Source organism: Myotis brandtii, unplaced genomic scaffold, assembly GCF_000412655.1.
Source record: "Myotis brandtii unplaced genomic scaffold, ASM41265v1 scaffold136, whole genome shotgun sequence".
In the NCBI taxonomy this organism is placed as follows: Eukaryota; Metazoa; Chordata; class Mammalia; order Chiroptera; family Vespertilionidae; genus Myotis; species Myotis brandtii.
The window spans coordinates 5,524,728-5,544,966 of NW_005354829.1; the positions used below are offsets into that span (position 1 = coordinate 5,524,728).

Below are 20,239 nucleotides of genomic sequence, written 5' to 3' on the forward strand. Positions count from 1 at the left end.
TCGCCGTTGACACAGCCGCTCTTGGGTTTCGGTGACTCCGCAGCCACGAGGTGCCCGGAATCCACTTCCAAACGCGTCTGCAAGTCAAAATGTCGCACCCGTCCCCCCAAACGAAGCCCTCCAACCCAAGTAACCCCCGAGTCTTCTTTGACGTGGACGTCGGAGGCGAGCGAGGTGAGCGGAGTCTGAGATACGTAGAGACTGGCCCCGAGGGGGCTGGGCTTCCCGGGATTCAGGGGTCGCCGCGGGTGGGGTGCGCTTCGGGCCGGGGGCTGCTCCGTAGGGCAGCGGGAATGGCCACGCTGACTGTCCCGTCTGAATAAATTAGCCTTGAATTTGGGCTTGGGTCGAGCCAGCGCCCTTGTAGAAGGCCACCGATCGTGCGGAAGTTTCTGGAAATTTCTGGTTCGGGGATCGTGGCTATTAGGTTTGTCTCTCCTATTTGCACCTCCCGCCACCTTGAAGCATTACGTTGGCATAAAATAAGATGGTTCTATGTTTGCAGTGAGACATCCAGGAAACCCATGGGTGTGCGTCAGTGGGGCTCCCGTCCCGCCGTGCGTTTGGCGACGCGAGCTTGATCAGCAACTGTCATGTGATTTACAAATTAAAGTGACTTTTGCGTGTGCCTTCTTCTGTATGACTGATTCTTAACTCCGCGGTCCAGTCAGACTGGGGACCATTGTCTTTGTTTTGGCATTGGGGGAAATAAGTTCCTTGTAGGGACGTGGTTGCCTAGGCTACGCTAGCAGCCCAGACGCTCCCTAAACTCTGGATTCGCCTATTGCTTGGTAACCGAATGGCGCTGGTTCTGGAACACGTTAGAATTGCTGACCAGGCCGGGTGCTTGAATGTTGTACAGACGTACATAGCAGGATCCAGGGGTCCCCGTGGATCATATGGATACACACACACACACACACACACACACACACACACACACTTATATGTACATTCAGTTGGGTTTGAAACTAGTGCCAGGTTTATTTTCACCTGGCTCAGGCTTTAGCTGGAATGGCAACTTTTCCAGCTTTTGCTTCAGAAGCTGTAGCAGGCAGGTTCCACAAAGCACAAAGGCTACAGCCATGCTCAAAACTCAGCCAATCTGACGACACAAAGAATTTTTAATTTTTTTTCCTGTAGTTAGTTGGTGATTGAAAATGCTGAGTACATGTTGAAGAAATTACTCAGAACGTAAAACATTTGTTCTTCATGGTGTCCCTTATATGGTGCTGATCTTCTGGCTGTTGTATTTATGAACCATTGTAAGGTGCAGAAAAATAATTGTTTCAATTTAAGTTGACTAAATTTGAATACTAGAAAAATAAAAGAGAACTTGAAATCTTAGTCGTCATAATTTTACTAACTGACCTTTTATCATTTGCTTATTTGGTTGGTTGTTTTGCATACTGACACTGTTTCATATTTTTTTTCAGTTGGCCGAATTGTCTTAGAATTGTTTGCAGATATTGTACCCAAAACTGCAGAAAATTTTCGTGCACTGTGTACAGGAGAAAAAGGCATTGGACTCACCACTGGGAAACCTCTCCATTTCAAAGGTTGCCCTTTCCATCGAAGTATGTAAATTTTCTGAAACTGATTCTTACACATAATCAAATCCTGTTCTATAGGAGTTGGGGAAGACACTGTGGGGCAAAGGTTAAAAGTTACTATTAGTTTCTAAGAGGATGCTTTGACACCTGAGGCAATAGCTCAATGTCATAAAGGTTGGGCTGTAGAAGGTAGAATTAATTATAGGAGTGTACTAAGGTTTATTTCTAGAGAAATGAAATACACTAGTTTCACCAGTTCTCTAACTAGAATGTGATTAGATTGAGAAAAAAGAGTGTGGCCATGATAAGTAGGTAGACCTTGGATAGCTTGACTACCAGGTGATAAAAAAGTTAAATCTTCTTGGGCAGGATTGCTTGGGAAGGCTACCGCCGACTTAAAACTTTAGTGTCTTGGGCACATGGTGTGATGTGATGAAAAGATGACATTTCACACAGCTTATCACACTTTCTAATTATACTTTTGTTTAGTGATTATTTGGTGGTTCCCCCAATAGACTGAAGGTTCTAAAGAGTTAACATAGCAGGCCCTGGGACTGCTGTCCTTAGAAAGGTCTGCTCGCAAGGTTGGCCATTGTGTAGAGTCTGGGAACTTGGAACTTGAACCATTCCCAAAATCATAAAGGTGGATTACTAAGCCTAGACTCTTTATACAAGTAATTTGATTTCCTTTTGGGAGTCTGGAATTTTGGTACATACTAGGGAGAGAATACCTATATGATCATCCTCAATGAAAACCTAGGGTGCTGAGTCTCTACTGGGCTTTCCTGGGCTGGAACAAATCATATACGTTATTGCACTTTCTTTGCTGGGGGAAGAAAATGCTCTGTGACCAGCTTGTGGGAGGGTGAGAGCACAAGGAAGCACGTGGATTCCTCTAGACTCTGCCTGTATCTTTTCCCTTTATTATCTAGTTGTGTTTCCTTACTGTGTTGCTGTAATACAACCAAATGCTGAATCCCATGAGTCATAGGGAATTTCTGAACATTGGGGTAGTCTTGGGAATCCTTGACACTGAGAGATGATTTTTGCTGAAATATTTCTGCCACAGTATAACAAATCTTAGAATAATTGGCCTTTGTGTTCAGGAGACATTATTGGGTGACTAATATGTGCCCAGCCATACACATAGTAACAAGGATGAAAGACAGAGTAGCTACCCTGGCTGGTGTGGCTCAGTTGGAGTTTTGTCCCATATACCAAAAGGTTGTGGGTTCGATCTCTAGGAGCCTATATGGAAGGCAACTGATCAGTGTTTCTCTCACATGGATGTTTCTCTATCTATCTATCTCTACTTCTCCTCCCCCCTCTCTCTCTCCCTCTTTCTAAAAAAATCAATAAACATATCCTCAGGTGAGGATTAAAAAACACAAAGAGTTGCTGTACTTAAGGAGTTAATTATTTGCCAGAAAAGACAGATCATTTTGATATACTTGGGCGGGGGGGGGGTCCCTTCAGCCCGGCCTGTAGTCCGGGAGCCCTCTGGAGATGTCTGACAGCTGATAGTTGATTTGCATATTAGCCTTTTATTATATAGAACCTCTTGTAGTCCGGGAGCCCTCTGGAGATGTCTGACTGACAGCTGATAGCTGATTTGCATATTAGCCTTTTATAATATAGGACTAGAGGCCCGTTGCACAAAGAGATTCATGCAATAGGCCTTCCCTTCCCCTGGCTGCCGGCACCGGTTTTCCTCCGGCACCTGGGATCCAGGCCTTCGCTCCAGCCGGAGCCTTCAGTCTTGGCGGCTCTGCTGCTTCACCCCTACATATGCAAATTAACCGCCATCTTTGTTGGGTTTATTTGCATACTCCTGATTGGCTGGTGAGTGTAGCAGAGGGACAGTTAATTTACATGTTTGTCTATTATTAGGTAAGATGTTATACAATGGAGGTAGAGTCTAGCTACTAGGGGAGAAAAATTAGGAGATCCAACTTTGGGATGCCAGTGACAGTTTTATTGCAGAGGTGCCATCTGAACTAATTTTTTTAGTGTTCGTGGGGCATCAGGCAGTAAAAGTACTTTGGATTCAAATTGTGAAAAGTCTTTTAAGAGTAAAATGGTGGAGAAAGACAGGAGAGTGACATGACTAGAGTCATTTTAGGAAGTTGTCTTTATTATATATTCATTAGTTAACATTGCTGAAGTCATAGCTTTGTTTGTTTTTATTAAATTTTTTGGGTGACAGTTAACATGAATATAGCTTTGTTTCTAATAGCTATTTTCCTTTTTTGTAGTTATTAAGAAATTTATGATTCAGGGTGGAGACTTCTCAAATCAGAATGGGACAGGTGGAGAAAGTATTTATGGTGAAAAGTTTGAAGATGAAAATTTCTATTATAAGGTAAAGTAGACAAATGCATGTTATGATAATAAAGGGTACTATGCATGGGTACTTGTTGGGTTAAGACACCGGTAAATGTCTCAAGTGTGTTTAGATTCTCCTTTCTTTTTAAAAGGTGTCATATTTGGCAATATGCGCCTTTGATACGGAACATTTTCATCCAGTAATTATTTGGCAAAAATACTATAGTTATTTCAGTGTGATCCAGGTTTACATACTTCAGTAAAGCTAATGAGTTTTAAAGTGTGGCCACCATATGGCAAAATTGTTTCCAGGAAAATGTTCTCATTATCAGAAGGATGGTAACTTGTGCATCTTTATGCTTGAATTTGAAGAGCAACAAAACCATCGCTAATATCCAGGATATCAGGGGATTTGCAAACTAGAGGATATGGTTAATGTCCAAGCTCCTAAAGGACATTAGTGGTGCCTGTGCCTTATCTTCATTGTCCCAGGATGTAATCGGGTTATATTGCATCATTCACGTTATAAGAATGGACATGTAAGTACAAAAGTAAAGTGATCTTTTTGGAAATGAGGAAAATGAACAAGGTAATGAGTATAACTTGAAAAGAAAATCTCATCCATATTTTAAGCAGTATTTATTGACTGCAGCTGTTTGAATTTAATACTCTCACTGGCACCAAAGGGTTTATAAAAATGAAAGGCCTTGATGACAAGGAGTTTATAATCTTAATGGGAAGACAAGATTAAAACACATGGGACAACTGGAGAATAACAATATGCCTGAAATATCATTTGGTCTGGCCCTGCCAAGGCATTAGGGGTGAGTTAGTTAAATGTTGGACCAAAGAACAGGCTAATTTTTAAGTTGATAATTTTGTATGGTCCTCGAATAGTGTTATAAATATCCAAATGGCCTTTGGCAGACATAAAGTTCCTCACCCCCGATCTAAAGAAAGGAGGCCTATTGAAAGGACACAGTTCTTGCCTTCTACAAACTTGGTAACCTTGAAAGCTGAATTAGATTTAGATTGGAGGGTTAAAAGGCATTTTAGGTAGGAAGACTAACATTAGATTTATAATGCTTGGCCCAACAAGGAATAAATTTAGAAAGCCTGAGGAAAAAGTGCAAAGATGAAAACTGGATTTCACAGAACCTTTGAACAGGTTGGTGCCAAGGAAGAAATTTGACTTCAATATATATGGATACAGTAGTTTCTTTTGGGCATTCCCTTAAGAAGTGATTCACCTCGGATGAAAGCCATGTTTTGAATTCTTCTGAGATTTGAAAGTACCTAATTGAATATCCTGTCTAAATTGAATAATCTATCATGGTTCCCTGTTTATTGATGTGTAAAGGAAGAATCATAATGTAGGCCCATAAAAGTCAGAAGACTGTTTAGTGTTTCTCAGAAAAAAAGACCATCCATCATAAAAAAAGACAGTATAATTATTAGATTTCCTTAATGTAGCATCTTCATCTTAAAGATGAAATATAAGCATTTTCTTAATATGGCCAATTTAGAAATACACCCCCCACTGTTGTTTGTCACTTTATTTGATTTCATCAGCATTTGTTAAAGTTTAAAAAGTGATTAAGTAACCCTACATTTTGTGAATTAAAGGTTGCTATTAAAATAAAGTACAATTATATTTTTTGATCTAAATGATATTACAGTCTACCATAGTTTTGTGTATGTTCAGTAAAAGAACAATTCACACTAGTACCTCTAACCTTGGTTTTCATTAAATTAATTTTGTTTCTACAGCACGACCAGGAGGGCTTATTGAGTATGGCAAATGCAGGCTGCAATACAAATGGTTCTCAGTTCTTCATCACAACAGTTCCAACTCCTCATTTGGATGGGAAACATGTGGTATTTGGCCAAGTAATTAAAGGAATGGGTGTGGCAAGAATCCTGGAAAATGTAGAAGTGGAAGGTGAAAAACCTGCCAAAGTAAGTAAAAAGTTTACCCTAGCTGCTATCTTAAAGAAATGTAAGTAAAAGAATCTGATGATTATTAGCTGGAAAAAGTTAGGATGACTTTTGGTATAGAAGCCTGAATCTGCCACTTAAACTCAAGAAAAAGATTAGGGCAGCTTCAAAAGATTTTTATTATTTCAATTTCAATCTTGGTGATTTAAGTCTTCCTATACTTGCAAAACTTTGAGTCAGCCTGGATACTAGTTCATCACAGAAAGAGGACAGGAAATGAAGAATCCTATTCAGACTCTGCCATTTAATTGGTGGTTTGGCCTTGATCTTATTCAATTTCTCTTAGTCTGATTCCTCATTCTACATAAATTACTTAAGGGTTTAGAATAGATTATATAACTCTAAAGATCCTTGAGTTCTAAGTCTATGGATCAATGGCCATACTACTACCCAACCCAATTGGTAGGGTTGTGAGAATTGGGAACTCTGATACCTATAGGAGGTAGGCTGTCACTCAGCAGTAGTAAATTGAAAGCAGTGCCCCAGCTAAAGAAAATTATATAGAGAATGATAAAGTTTTCAGTTCATTTTGTGTACACTGAGATGCTGAATAGCAATAAAAGACTTTTGTAAAATAGTGACATTGTTCTATTACTTGGAATGTTTTTAAAGGGTATTTTGTAATTAGAGCAGATAGGTGAGCCTCCTAAAGTCAGTCTGTCATTTTAGAAGTGACTTGGACCATGTTGCATATAACTTGAAGCTATATAGCTTTTAAACCCAGACTTTTTTTTTTTTTTATATCAATATGTTAGTGCCCTTCTACAATGTAGGATTATTTTTACAGTTGTGCGTTATTGCAGAATGTGGAGAATTGAAGGAAGGGGATGACTGGGGAATATGCCCAAAAGATGGTTCTGGTGACAGTCATCCAGATTTCCCTGAGGATGCAGATCTAGATTTAAAAGACGTGAGTACTTTCAATTAGTCAAGCTTTAATTATTTCAATTACTAAAACTATTTAGTACTAAAATTTTGAGATATTTGTGTCAATCTGTCTTAGAACCCAGCATTAAACCACATTACTTACTAAAATCCAACATATCTGTATTCTTTTATACAGGTAGATAAAGTATTATTAATAACAGAAGACTTAAAAAACATTGGAAATACTTTTTTCAAATCCCAGAACTGGGAGATGGCCATTAAAAAATACACAAAGGTTTTAAGGTAATAAAGTATTTTTAATAAATTGCTTTTAAGAACTTGTAAATTGAATTGTAAACTGAAATTCAAGAGTTTATTGTATTTTTGGCAGATTAGCTGCATTTTTTGTTGCCTCCAACTTCTTAATTTTGAAAAATTTCCAAATACAGAAAAGTTGGAATAGTACATGAATGAATGCTCATATATCTTAACCTACAATTCACTAGTTAATTTTTACTGTTTGTTTTTGAAGAATCATTTTTGAGAGGAAGTTGCTGATACCATGATACTTCACCCCTGAATATCTATTATTATATCCTAAGAAACAAAGACATTCTTCTACATAACCTTACTACCATTAAAACACCCCAAAATAGCATTCATACAATGTTATCTAATATGTAATCCACATTCAAATTTCCCCAATTATTTAATTTTTTTTTTTTTACTCCAGAGGCAATTGTATCATTTGGTTTTATGTCTCTAGTTTATTAATCTTTAATAGTCCCTATTCTACAAGTTTTTAGTCACTTATACTTTGTGGAGTCTTAAATAGGTTGCCTTCTATAATACCATCTGTTTGATTGCTTCCTCAAGGTTAGGTTGAGGATATTTTGGCAAGAGGACTTAAGTAGGTGATGTATATTTTCTATGACATCACACATATTGAAGGCACATGTCAGTTTTGAGTTTTGGCACTTGATTAAAGTGATGTCAGCCAGATGTCTTATAAAAATGCCTTTTCCCCTTTGTAAATAGTAAGTACTCTGAGGTGATACTGTGAGATTGTGTGCATATTCAGTTTCTAACATTTCATCCAGTGGTTTTACATCATTGAAGACCCTTGCCTAAATCAGTTATTGCCTTGGTGATTGCAGAACTGTGATTTTTCTAATTTTATCACTCATTCTACAGTTATTATAAGCTAGCATTCTTCTGTTTGAAAGAACCTTTCCTCTCCCCACTTTCAAGTATCACTATAGACTGTGGATTTTTTTCAGGTCTTATACTATTACTATAATTTTTTTTGAAGCCCAAAGGGTTCCAGATTTTTCTAGTGGAAGCCCCCTTTTCTACATCCTTTTGACATATTCCTCTTAGTCTGTGATCACTTGGCTTACTTTCCGACACAAGATGTTCCAGGCTCATTTTTATACTTAACCCGTTTCCAGATTGGGTATCAGCAATTTCTCCAAGGAGCGCTGATTCTTTTCACTAGGGTATAAACTTTAGAGAACAAATTATGGGAACCAGGTATGCTTATTGTTTCTGAGTCCTTGTCAGTAGACAGAGCTAGGAACTGTATTAAATGACAATTCAAAACCAACACTACAGGGTTCTTCACCTTTCCCATTCCATTCCCTGTCACACAATGAGAACCTTGCTTCTCAAAGTATGTAATCGAGACCTGGTTTTTAAAAATAAAGTGTTAATAGTGCACAATTATCTTTAGATATGGGGATTATTCTTAAATTGGCCTGTTGGAACAATTTGGAAAAAAGTTGTAACAAATAAAAATAAGTTATCTGAAGAAGAAAAGATAATGAATATTAAGAATATTAATATTAGCATTTGATAAACTTTTTATATCAGAAATGACCTAACATTTTTTGGCATAGTTGAAGCAGAATATGTCTTATGCTAGTTTTACATTTTACTTTTATTAATGTGTTCTCCAGATATGTGGAAGGTTCAAAAGCTGTTATTGAGAAAGCAGATAGAGTGAAGCTGCAACCTGTAGCTTTAAGTTGCATGCTGAATATTGGTGCTTGTAAACTAAAGATGTCAAATTGGCAGGGAGCAGTTGACAGTTGTTTGGAGGTAAGTCTGTTTGCTGTTGTACTTTTTGACAGTGTTGGATTATGATTTATGAACTTGAACAAAACAATTTTATATACATTAATATATCATTGCATAGGACCTAATGAGACTCGATAAAACATGTCATTTCATCTCTAAATATTTTGGACATCAGTTTTCCTCTCAATCCATTTACTTAGCTTATTGTATTACTTAATATCTATTAAGATACTTTTCCTTTTTTCCTCAAAGCACATGTATCAGCTCACTTATTCATTTAACATATTGAACACCTGTTATGTGCTAGGCATTTGAAGACAAAGCCAGTAATGACTAAGAATATGGGTTATGGAGTCAGTCATAGTTTTTTTATTAGACCTCTCACTAACTTTGTGATCTTGGGTAAGTTCCTAATTTAAAAGTCTTTATATGTAAAGTGGAAATAATACCTGCCTCATGGGTTTATTATAAGGATTATATAACACTAGGGTCCCTAGGCCTAGCCAGCGATCCAGGCTGATTGGGGCCTTCTGGCTGCCAGCCGGGGCCTTCCTTCGTTCCGTGCTGCCCCTTGGTGGTCAATGCACATCATAGCGATCGATTGAACTCCCGGTTGAACTCCCAAGGGGACAGTTTGTATATTAGGTTTTTATATATAGACTAGTGGCCCAGTGCACAAAATTCGTGCACTTGGGAGCAGGGGTAGGGGTAGGGTCTCCAACCTGGCCTGTGCCCTGTCACAGTGCAGGAGCCCCGTGATCCATCGCCCACCTGGGGCTCCTTGATGGATTGCCCCAAAGAGGTAGGCCTGAGCCAGGGGAGGCCTGTGGACCCCTGGGCCACGGTGGAGGCCTATGGACCTCTGCGCGTGCACCTCAGGAGCCTTGGTGCACGTGTGTGGAGGCCCCCGCCATGGCCCCACCCCTGTCCCCGATGCTGCAAGTCCCCGCCCACCCACACCTGCTATGGGCACAGCCTGATGATCGGTAGTTACTGTGATGGCGTACCAACAAATTTGCATATTACCCTATTATTAGATAGACTAGAGGCCCGTTGCACAAAGAGATTCGTGCAATAGGCCTTCCCCTGGTTGCTGGCACTGGTTTTCCTCTGGCACCCGGGACCCAGGCCTTCGCTCCGGCCGCAGCAGAGAGGCGAAGCCTCTTCAGCCTTCAGTCTTCGCTGCTCCGGCCAGAGCCTTCAGTCTTCGCTTTGCGCCTGAATAGGCATATTAACTGCCATCTTTGTTGGGTTAATTTGCATACTCCTGATTGGCTGGTGAGAGTAGTGGAGGGACGGTCAATTTACATGTTTGTCTATTATTAGGTAAGATAGATATGTAAAGCATTTACCAGTGTTGGGCACATGTTAAGCACCTTTATGGAGACATCCAGGAATACTAACAGCAAAAGCATACCTTACTTAAAATACACAATTATGACTTTCTCCCTATTGTAGAGCTGAAAAATTTTCCATACTAAACATTGTATTTTAGAAAAGACCACCTCCAATAATTTTAATGTATATTGCACATTCTGTACATAGACCAGTAACATCCACAGCAAGGAGAAATAAAATGAGATCCGAATTTGGTAGGGTAGGTGGAATAGGGATAAGAATATACTTAGAATGGAGTACAACAGAGGAAAAATGTTATCAGAGGAAAAGATTAGTCTTCACCAATCTTCTGGATCTCTTTTTGACCTTTGTGAGGCAGATAATGTACCCTTTTCAGTAAATCTAAGTACTGACCTTTAAAAGATGTTAAGTAAAAAAATATTTTTAAAACATTTATTTCAGAGTAGAGACCTATTAAAAGTTATTCATCCTCCTAAAAAATTACATGCAAACAGACTTTTATTCAAAACTACAGGCCCGGTGCATGAAAATTTGTGCACCGGAGGGGGCGGGTCCCAAAGCCCAGCCTGCCCCTTCACAGTCCGGGAACCCTCAGGAGATGTCCTACTGATGGCTTAGGCCCACTCCCCGTGGAAAGTGGGCCTAAGCCGCAGTCTGGCCTCCCTCTGAGGGAGGCGACTGGGCCGATCAGGGAAGGTGCCACCCCCATCATCCTGCTGCTGCCACTACCGGCTGCCGCGGCTGCTGGCCCTCAGCCCTCGCTTCTTAGTGCTGGTGGGTGGGGGGCAATCTGGGGCCAGGCTGGCTGGGGAGGGGCTGTGGGAGCTTGAGGCATAGCAGATCGCACCCCCATCCAGCCTCTGTGGAGGTGTGCCGCTGGGACTGGGCCTGTGCCGCTGCCTCTGTGGCTGCCTCTGTGGAAGGGGCACTGGGACCAAGACCACTCACACCTCTCTCCCGCCGCCTCTGCAGAAGGGGCCATGGCGCTGGACTGGCCCGCGCCGCCACCTCTCCTGCACCGCCGGCCCTTGGCCCTCGCAGCCACAGCGGTTTTGTCTGGAAGATGTCCAGTCTATCCGGTCTAATTAGCATATTACCCTTTTATTAGTATAGATGGCTTTCTTTGATCAGTTAGGGCCAAATCAGGAAATAAAAACCATACAGAACTTTAAAAGAAAATATAAGAGGGGACTGGAATAATAAGGGTTTGGCTAGTAAAGAGATTCTAAAGTGATGGGACCAGCAGATCTGTTTCCCCTAGGTGGGTATGGAGCCCCTCGGAAGAGGCACCTCTCTAGACCTCTGGCTGAGATCCAGACCTTTTTGGAGAGGGGATGGCCATGGCTTTTGTGTGGCAGAGGCAGTCATTGAGCACCACACTTGTGCTACTCACTGGAGTGCCTGTGGAGTTTGTCTGTGGAGAGTTGCTACTGACAAACTGCAGGAACCTAATAAGAGGAGCACACTGGAACCTGGAAGAGAAATTGGCTTTCTCTTCCATGTCCATGTAGAGCCCTCTACTGACAAAACTTAACATTGTGCCACCTAACAGAGGAGAGATTTATAGGGTTCATCTTCACAGAGCAGTGAAGGGTTGATTTGGAACTGACAGGCAATAAATTTAAATCTAGTACATACATTTAATACTTAATATAAAGTATTAATTTGATTCTTTTTTCTAGGCTCTTGAAATAGATCCATCAAATACCAAAGCACTGTACCGTAGAGCTCAAGGATGGCAAGGATTGAAAGAATACGACCAAGCATTGGTAAAATTTTGTCCTAAATTTCACTTTTTAAAAATAGACAACTACCTTCATAAATCATATACCTAATATTTCCTAAAAACTTTTTTCCAATTAAAGGCTGATCTTAAGAAAGCTCAGGAAATAGCACCAGAAGATAAAGGTAAGTTGGCAGTTTTTGTAGTGAAAGTTCACTTTGTCCTTTAAGAATTTCTCTTAATGAAACACTGTACCCTTTGCCACTTAGATATTTATTCCACAGATATTACAGAATGCCTGTCATTGGGCCAGGCACTGATCATACTGCATTGAGCAAGTTAGGGTCCCTGCTTCAGAGAGCTTACATTCTAGAGCAGGGGTGGGCAAACTTTTTGACTCGAGGGCCACAATGGGTTCTTAAACTGGACCGGAGGGCCGGAACAAAAGCATGGATGGAGTGTTTGTGTGAACTAATATAAATTCAAAGTAAACATCATTACATAAAAGGGTACGGTCTTTTTTTTTTTAGTTTTATTCATTTCAAACGGGCCGCATCCGGCCCGTGGGCCGTAGTTTGCCCACGGCTGTTCTAGACCCTCTCCAGAATACTGTCTTCACATATCTGAATACTATTTGTTCTACTGTATCATTTGAGATCTAGTTCCTATTAGTTTAATTCTAGTCAAAAGTACCGAATGACTATTACGGTGAATTTAATGTTTATGACCATTCCTTAAACTGAATGTGGCCATAACCCAAATATTCTAGCCAATAGACTAATAGAAAAGCTTTGTGATACCATGACAAAAATAAGGTTGTCTTTTAACTACACCAACTACTAATAGTGATACTACATCTAGATATTAAAATATACCTTTGGCTTCTTTAATACTAAAGTAAAACAGGAGGCACTTCCCTAATGGAGAAGGCAAATCTGTATAATTCAATTGAATTCTCTCAATAGACAGTTTTCTAAAATTATGCTTAGTGATTATGTACTGCTTTCTCAGTATACATTATTTTGTTAATAGGGCAAGAAGAATTTATCAAGGGGAAGTTAACTATCATACTAAAACATCTGTTTATTGTTCAACCTAATTTTTGGATGTTTGAAAACTAACTCCTATTACATATTTATTTTGCAGCTATCCAGGCAGAATTGCTGAAAGTCAAACAAAAGATAAAGGCACAGAAAGATAAAGAGAAGGCAGCATACGCAAAAATGTTTGCTTAATAAGGAATTCAGTTATCCTTAAATATTACACATTGATGTATAAAGGCAATAAGAAAATTTAAGGGATTTTTGTCTATTAAATATGATCCCTAATGTGTTTCCTTTGATACTTCAGTTCCCCATTGTTTACAGTTTAGAAATACTTATACTGGTTCACTCTTAATAAAAGTGTTACAAAGTACAGTGAAGTTGACCCCACCCCTCCGGCTATCTGTATTACAAAGAATAATGGTGTTCAACCTATTTTTAAACTAAAGATACATCTTGTTGAATAAACAGATGAAAGCTTACGTTTGTGTTATTTCCCTCAATTCTTTGATATAGCTTTCTGTAAACTGGTTGGTTTGTGCTGGTGTTTTATACTCACAGGGCCAGACAGTAAATTTTTAGGACCATTTTTTCTGTCACAACTACTCATTTCTGCAAAAGGCATGGCATGGCTGTGTTCCAAGAAAACTGTAAGAAAAGTGGTGGGCTGGATGCCAACCTCTGGTCTACAGTATACATTTATTTTCATACTTGAAGTCTTGAATTTGGCAAGTCAAATGTACATGAAAGGCCAATAGTTTATTCTGCTGTTAGTAATGAATCTTTGAAGAATTGAAGAGATAAGTAAATGCTACATCACTAATAAAGTTTTATTTAAGATAAATATTGATAGTTTTTTATGGGACAAATTTAGGTATAGTATAAAATTATTTCCCTGATATTTTATGAACATTCTGATCAGTAATATGCTATAAGATATGTTGATACTTGCTAATTTCTCAATATTACAGACTTGCCTGCAAATGAAATTAGTTATAGTTTACATTGATATGTTGATACTTGCTAATTTCTCAACATTATAAAGAAAGTGTTTATCAGACTTGCCTGCAAATGAAATTAGTTATAGTTTACATTCCATTGTAAGCAGGTCCTCCACCACCTTCGGGTACCACCCAGTTAATATTCTGACTTGGATCTTTAATATCACATGTTTTACAATGCACACAGTTCTGAGCATTTATCTGTAACCGAAATCCATCACCTTGTTCCAAAGGTACAAATTCATAAACTCCTGTAAAGAGAAATAATATTGTTAAGTACCTAACTTTTTCAACTTTCAAAATTCAAAAATAGAAATTGAAGTCCTGGAAATAGTAGCTACAGAAACCTTGAAAGTTTTTTTCAGAATGTTTACCCATAGAGCATATTACAAAGATCTTGGCTGCTTTTGAGTTACAATTCTGTATATATAATGTGCTCTATGGTACTGTAGCTGAAAAAAACCAACAACAGAGCCAGTCTTAACCCTGTTTATAACCTGGTATTATGACAGGAGTGATTAAAATAAAGTCAAAAGACAGTCAAAGTCCCTGCCCTCAGACATTCTAGTCCCTCTCCACAGTGTACTAGTTTTTACACAGCTGAACACTATTTTAGTGTATCATTTGAGACTCAGTTACTATTTTATAATTGTAGTTAAAAACTCAGCAGTAAAAGATACAGTAATCATGATGAATTTCAAATTTGGGACCATTTTCTTGAGTTGAATGTGGCTATAGCTCGGTATTTTAGCATCTATATATATACCGTCCGTGCATGTGTGTATGTGTGCATGCAACCATAACATTTTTTTTAAAGTTATGTGAATGTGGAAAGAGGTATTCTTTGGTGTTCTGTGGGCCTTATCCTGGTCCGAGGGTAGACACAGAAAGACCTCTTGAGAAATGTCCTCTGAATTAGGCTTCAAAAGAAATCCTATTATTTTAACATTGCTAGAGTAAGAACCATAAAATAATGTTTTCTTAAAAAAGCTGAATATAGGAGTCATTTATAATTTCCAAGCAATGGAGACATATTTCGTACATGTTTAAAGCAAACAGGAGTGAATGGAAATCACAGTACTGACCTGCAGGGCAGAAGCGCTGCTCGGGCCCATCATATATTGACAGATTTCTATTTACAGGTATACTGTCATCCTTTAAGGTTAAATGTGCTGGCTGGTCATGTTCATGATTAGTACCACTCAGAGCCACAGATGACAAAAGGTCAAAACTAATCTGTCCATCAGGTTTCGGATACTCAATAGGTGTGCAATCCTTGGCTGGCTTGAGCCGATCAGAATCAGAACCTTCAAAAGTTTTGAGGAAGATTTTAAATAAATATACAACACTAATTTTAAAGTACTTAAAAAAAAACTTTTATAAAACTTGAAAATATACCAAAGAAATAAGACTTTACTCTCATAATAATGATACGCTGTTCACTTAAAGAGACTGAAGCAAATTTAAAACAAAGTAATAAAAAAGATAACTTTCTCAGCTACTTAATGGATTCCATTCATGAGTTTTTAATGATTATAACACACTCAAATATGTTGTTATTACCTTTATGTTTTAGAGTCCATGGTTCCATTCCTCTAAATATCCAGTAAAAGATTCCAGTGTAAATCATCCCTCCATATAAACCCAGGAATCCATGGCAGGAGGGTCTTATATTTCTAACAGAATATAGCTCTTTCCACACCCATGATTTCTTCAAATTGTCCTCATACTCAGTTACATGGAGTCCTTTTATTAAAAATACGAAATGTTAAGTGTGAAATTGCCTCAAGGAGTATAAAATACTTGATCAAGGTATTTTGTTTCTGAAATATCTGATGAGTGGATCTTAAATTTAAAAAACAGGTGGTCACAAGAACACACAAAGAATGTTTCATTTATAAATGTTGGCAGCATCTAAATTTGATTTCTTATATTGGTAGCATGGAAAGTTAAGTTTTAAAATTACGGAACCTGAAAAGGAAGCTTGAGATAAAGAGTTTATGCTTCCTATAAAAGTAAAAAAAAAAAAAATTATAATTGATCAATGAAACACTTCTGTTATGGGTTGAATTTTGCCCCCCCCCTCCCGCAACCCACCCCCCAAGAAACATTTTAAAGTCTAAACCTCCCAGTATTTAAGAATGGATCAGAATGGGGTTGTTGCAAATGTAATAGTGAAGATGAGGTCATACTGGAGTAAAGGGAGCCCTTAATCCAGACTGGGGTCCTTATGGGGCACAGACAAGCAGAAGATAGGTAAAGATGGAGGCAGAGATTGGAGTTAATTCTATCACAAACCAAGTGAATGCCCGAGGCTTTCAGAAGCTTGGGAAGCAAGAAAGGATTCACCCAGAGACTACACAGAGAGTATGGTCCTGTCAACACCTTAATTTCAAACTGCTAGCTTGTAAAACTCAAATGTTGTTTTAAGCTACCCAGTTTGTGGTACTTAGTTGTGGCAGCCCTAGGAAATTATAACAATACCTAAAACTTGGTGCATGCATTTAATACTTAATGGGACAAAGTGGTTCTTATAAACGTTTGTGAATTACATAATGACTGTTCTTTTTAAAATGTTTTTATTGATTTCAGAGAGAAGGAAAGAGAGAAAGTTCAATGATGAGAATCATTGATCGACTGCCTCCTGCAAGCCCTCTACTGGGGATCTAGCCCATGACCTAGCATGTGCCGTGACCCAGAATCAAACTGTGATCTGGTTCACGGGTCGATACTCAACCCCGTATCCACATCAGCCAGGCAGTGACTATGTTCCTTCCAGTCTTTATTTCCTATTCTGGCTCCACTTCTCTCCTTCAGGCTTTAATCCCTAACCTAGTTTTTGGTGATGTACTTGCTCCAGTACTTTCTATGGGCGGTATTATGTTTACATGACAAGTTGGTCCAAAAAGGAAAGACACTTGGCAAGAAAATCAGAAAAATGTTCCACTACTCAACCATCACACTCCACCTTGCTGTTTCTGTTCTACTTTATCTCCTTCTTCTCCCACACCCTAGGCCTCCCTTCTTACAAAGATCCGAAGGCATAATCAGGTTTTCCTTCCAAGAGGCAGGAGACAAAGACTAAGTTGATAAATTATATAGTGTATCAAAGATGGGAAAAAATTATAGAAAAAAACTTGGTGTGAAGTGGGGCGTGTTGAGAGTGCTGTGTGTTGCAAATCAATTGGATTCACTATGAGAGGTATTTGACAAAGGTGAAGGAAGGAGAGAGTTGGCCATGAGCAAGGACAAGAGAAGGAAGCATGCTTGACACGTTCCTGTCAGTGAGGAAGCCCATACGACTGGAACAAGAGTAAAAAGGTGAAGTCAGAGGAGTGAGGGAACTTTGGCTTTTACTCTGAGAAAAGTGGAGAGTCATTAGAAGGTCTTTTTAGACTAAGGGTTTACTGAGGCTTAAGTGCTAGCTGTTCCTCTCCACTAAAGTAGAAGTGTCATAAATGCTGGTGCTTGCCAACCCTGCCAAGGATGGTGCTGGATTCTGTAGTTTGCACAGCTCTTCTGTTTTCAGACAAGACACTTTGGTATTTGCGAGATATCTTACTGTGTATATTATATGTGTGTAATGTAATGCAGTACTCACCAACTTGAAATCAATGTTTCAGTGAAAAACCTGACAAATTTCTATACTTTAAATAAATAGGAAGTTCTTACCTATCGTCTTTGATTGGAGATTTTCACTAGTTAGTTGATTAAAAATAGATTCTGCTGCCAAAACTCCACTTTTCATTGCTGTGTGAGTACCTTTGATCTTGGGAACATTCATGAAACCAGGACTACAACCAATTAGTAAACCACCAGGAAAGGTGAGTTTTGGTATAGACTGAGGAAAGAAACATTTAAAGTGTATTGTTAGCTCAAATTTAACATGCAAAACTGACCACTCCACATTATACCTCTTAAATAAGTTTAAAGATGTAGAGAAACATTTCTTTAAAAAAAAAGAAAAGAAAATGAATATACTGAAGGGGAAAAAAAAACAGAGCAAGGGCAGTTTTTTCCCCTTCCCAATGAATGAGGATTAGAATTATTACCATTTTTCTATTACAAATTTTTCCTTCTCCCTCCCCATGACTAACCTATATGAAGCAGATTTAAGACCAGAGGGTTCACATTTAAATAAAATGTTTTCATGTACACTTGCGTCATAGTGAAAAATATTCCCTAAACCTGAATGACTATTATCTAAATTGTGATCTGCTTTTACATCATGGTAACATGATATACAAAGGATGGTACCTTACCTCTGTATACACTTTTTATTTTACTTTGATATCTAGGGATGGAAACATAGGTTCTAATCATGGCATCACAATTAGCTATTACCTTAAATAACATTTTAATTAACTTGAGAATAAGGTGAATTCCCCCCCCTCCCCAAAGATAGTTGTTTGGGCCTCAATATACATTATTGATAAAGAACAATGTAATAAAGGCTGGTGATATTTTTGGGTTAGCCAATAAAAGCCTATATAGACCCCATAATGTGGCACCTAAATTACAGGTTGTTTGCATGGGAAAATGTACTATAATCTATAGTTTGAAAAGGAAAGGAGAGAGGAAAGGCAGAGTTGTTCATTCCTCCTGCATTTTTTCTTCTCTGTGGGTTTCCTGAAGGAAGCCATGGTCTTTGTTGAGAAAGTGGTGGGTGGTAAAGTTTGGCTAATGGTGCTGAAAGTGACTCAGAGGACAGGTGATTAACGGGGAAACAACTGCCATCAGCTGCAGGAAGACATGATGACCAATCTGTGGCCATACAGGTCCCTTCAATTAGAGAATTCTAACTGTAAGGCAGGTTCTCAATCTGTGGGTCGCGACCCCTTTGGCTGGCGGACCCTTTCACAGGAGTCGCCTAAGACCATCCTGCATATCAGATATTTACATTATGATTCATAACAGTAGCAACATTACAGTTATGAAGTAGCAACGAAAATAATTTTATGGTTGGGTCACAACATGAGGAACTGTATTTAAAGGGCCAGAAGGTTGAGAACCACTGCTGTAAAGGAAAGGTGGTGAGAAGCAAAATGCGGTAGAAGAATGCTGGTAAAAAGGAGATCAAGGTCCCCATCCTTTTACAGTACATGTGGGAATGAATTTATGACTGTAGTTCTCTTGGACCAAACGCAAGAGCATCACATCAGGATCATAGAGCAGACAGTATGGGTAAAGGACTTTCCGGAATGCCATTAGCTGAAACCAGATAATGGCTAAAAACTTTGATAATGACAGCACTTCTCAAGGCTGTGATCTTGTTAACACTAAATTTGATTCAAGAACTAAAAGACAGGATGTGGATTGTTAGTGCAAGTTCTTCCAAATTGGTGCTTAAATCCTAAAAAAAAATCGTATGGCACAATGAAAATGTGTGTTCTTAAGTTCTGGGAGGATCCCCTGTGTGGACAGTGTTACGGCACTGGGCATTTTGTTAAGGAACTGGGTTGAGCAGTGGTTGAGCCTGGTCAGGGCACATGCCCAGGTTGCACTGTGAGCTCCATCCCCAGTAGGGGGCGTGCTGGAACAAGGAAAAGTTCACTCAGAAATGCTGTATTCTGGAGCATTCATTAAACTAGGACTACAAACAATTAGAAACCTATCAGAAAAAGGTGAGTTCTGGGTATAGACTGAAGGACAATGAAAATAGTCATGTAATATTTGTTAGATCAATAAAAATAAAACAATGTTCCAAATTATTGCTTTTATGGTCTTTAAAACTAACTGAAAATAAGTTTCTGAATCTTTGACTATTTAAATTGGAAAATTTAAGTAAAAAGTTTAGGTTTTTTTCCTAAAAACCATCTGAGATGTTGACGCACACAAGGCAGATGTTTTAAAATGACAATGTGTATGTGCTATTGAATATAACAAAACCTAGTATTTGCCTTGGAATTTCCTGGCAGCTAAAGAATAAAAGGCCCAACAAGTATGGCTCAGTGGTTGAACCCAGGGCACATGCCCAGGTTCCTTTGTGAGCTCCATACACAGTGGGGGGCATGTGGGAGGCAGCCAATCAATGATTCTCATTATTGATGTTTCTATCTCTCCCTCTCCTTTCCTTTCTCAAGGAAAAAAATATATATATATATTAAAAAACAATACTATAAAAAAGGATAAAGAAAAATATCTTGGGTCACATAGTTTTACCTTTCTGGTTAAAAAACAAACAAAAAAAGCCAGTGAAGTCAATATATTCTTTAAAAAAAAATATTTTATTGATTTTTTACAGAGAGGAAGGGAGAGGGATAGAGAGTTAGAAACATCAATGAGAGAGAA

At 38.7% G+C, this 20,239-nt stretch overlaps 2 protein-coding genes across 2 annotated transcripts in view; one reads left to right on the top strand and one right to left on the bottom strand.

The window, feature by feature from the left end:
- Nucleotides 1–6: 6 nt before the first annotated feature.
- Nucleotides 7–13,429, top strand: PPID (peptidylprolyl isomerase D). Its single transcript, XM_005860529.2, has 10 exons — nt 7–174; nt 1,437–1,577; nt 3,809–3,915; nt 5,649–5,837; nt 6,664–6,786; nt 6,940–7,046; nt 8,702–8,843; nt 11,864–11,950; nt 12,047–12,089; nt 13,051–13,429. Exons 1-10 carry the CDS (start codon nt 90–92, stop codon nt 13,137–13,139), a joined length of 1,113 nt encoding a protein of 370 aa, XP_005860591.1. The 5' UTR covers nt 7–89; the 3' UTR covers nt 13,140–13,429.
- Nucleotides 13,430–13,959: 530 nt separating this feature from the next.
- ETFDH (electron-transferring-flavoprotein dehydrogenase) overlaps nt 13,960–20,239 on the bottom strand; it is a 33,129-nt gene continuing 26,849 nt past the window's right edge. The window contains exons 10-13 of the mRNA XM_014535012.1: nt 17,621–17,789; nt 15,512–15,694; nt 15,034–15,255; nt 13,960–14,199 (exon numbers count right to left, since the gene is read on the bottom strand). Coding sequence (XP_014390498.1) covers nt 14,036–14,199; nt 15,034–15,255; nt 15,512–15,694; nt 17,621–17,789 — 738 coding nt within the window. The 3' untranslated portion in view covers nt 13,960–14,035. The remainder of the gene's footprint in view (nt 14,200–15,033; nt 15,256–15,511; nt 15,695–17,620; nt 17,790–20,239) is intronic.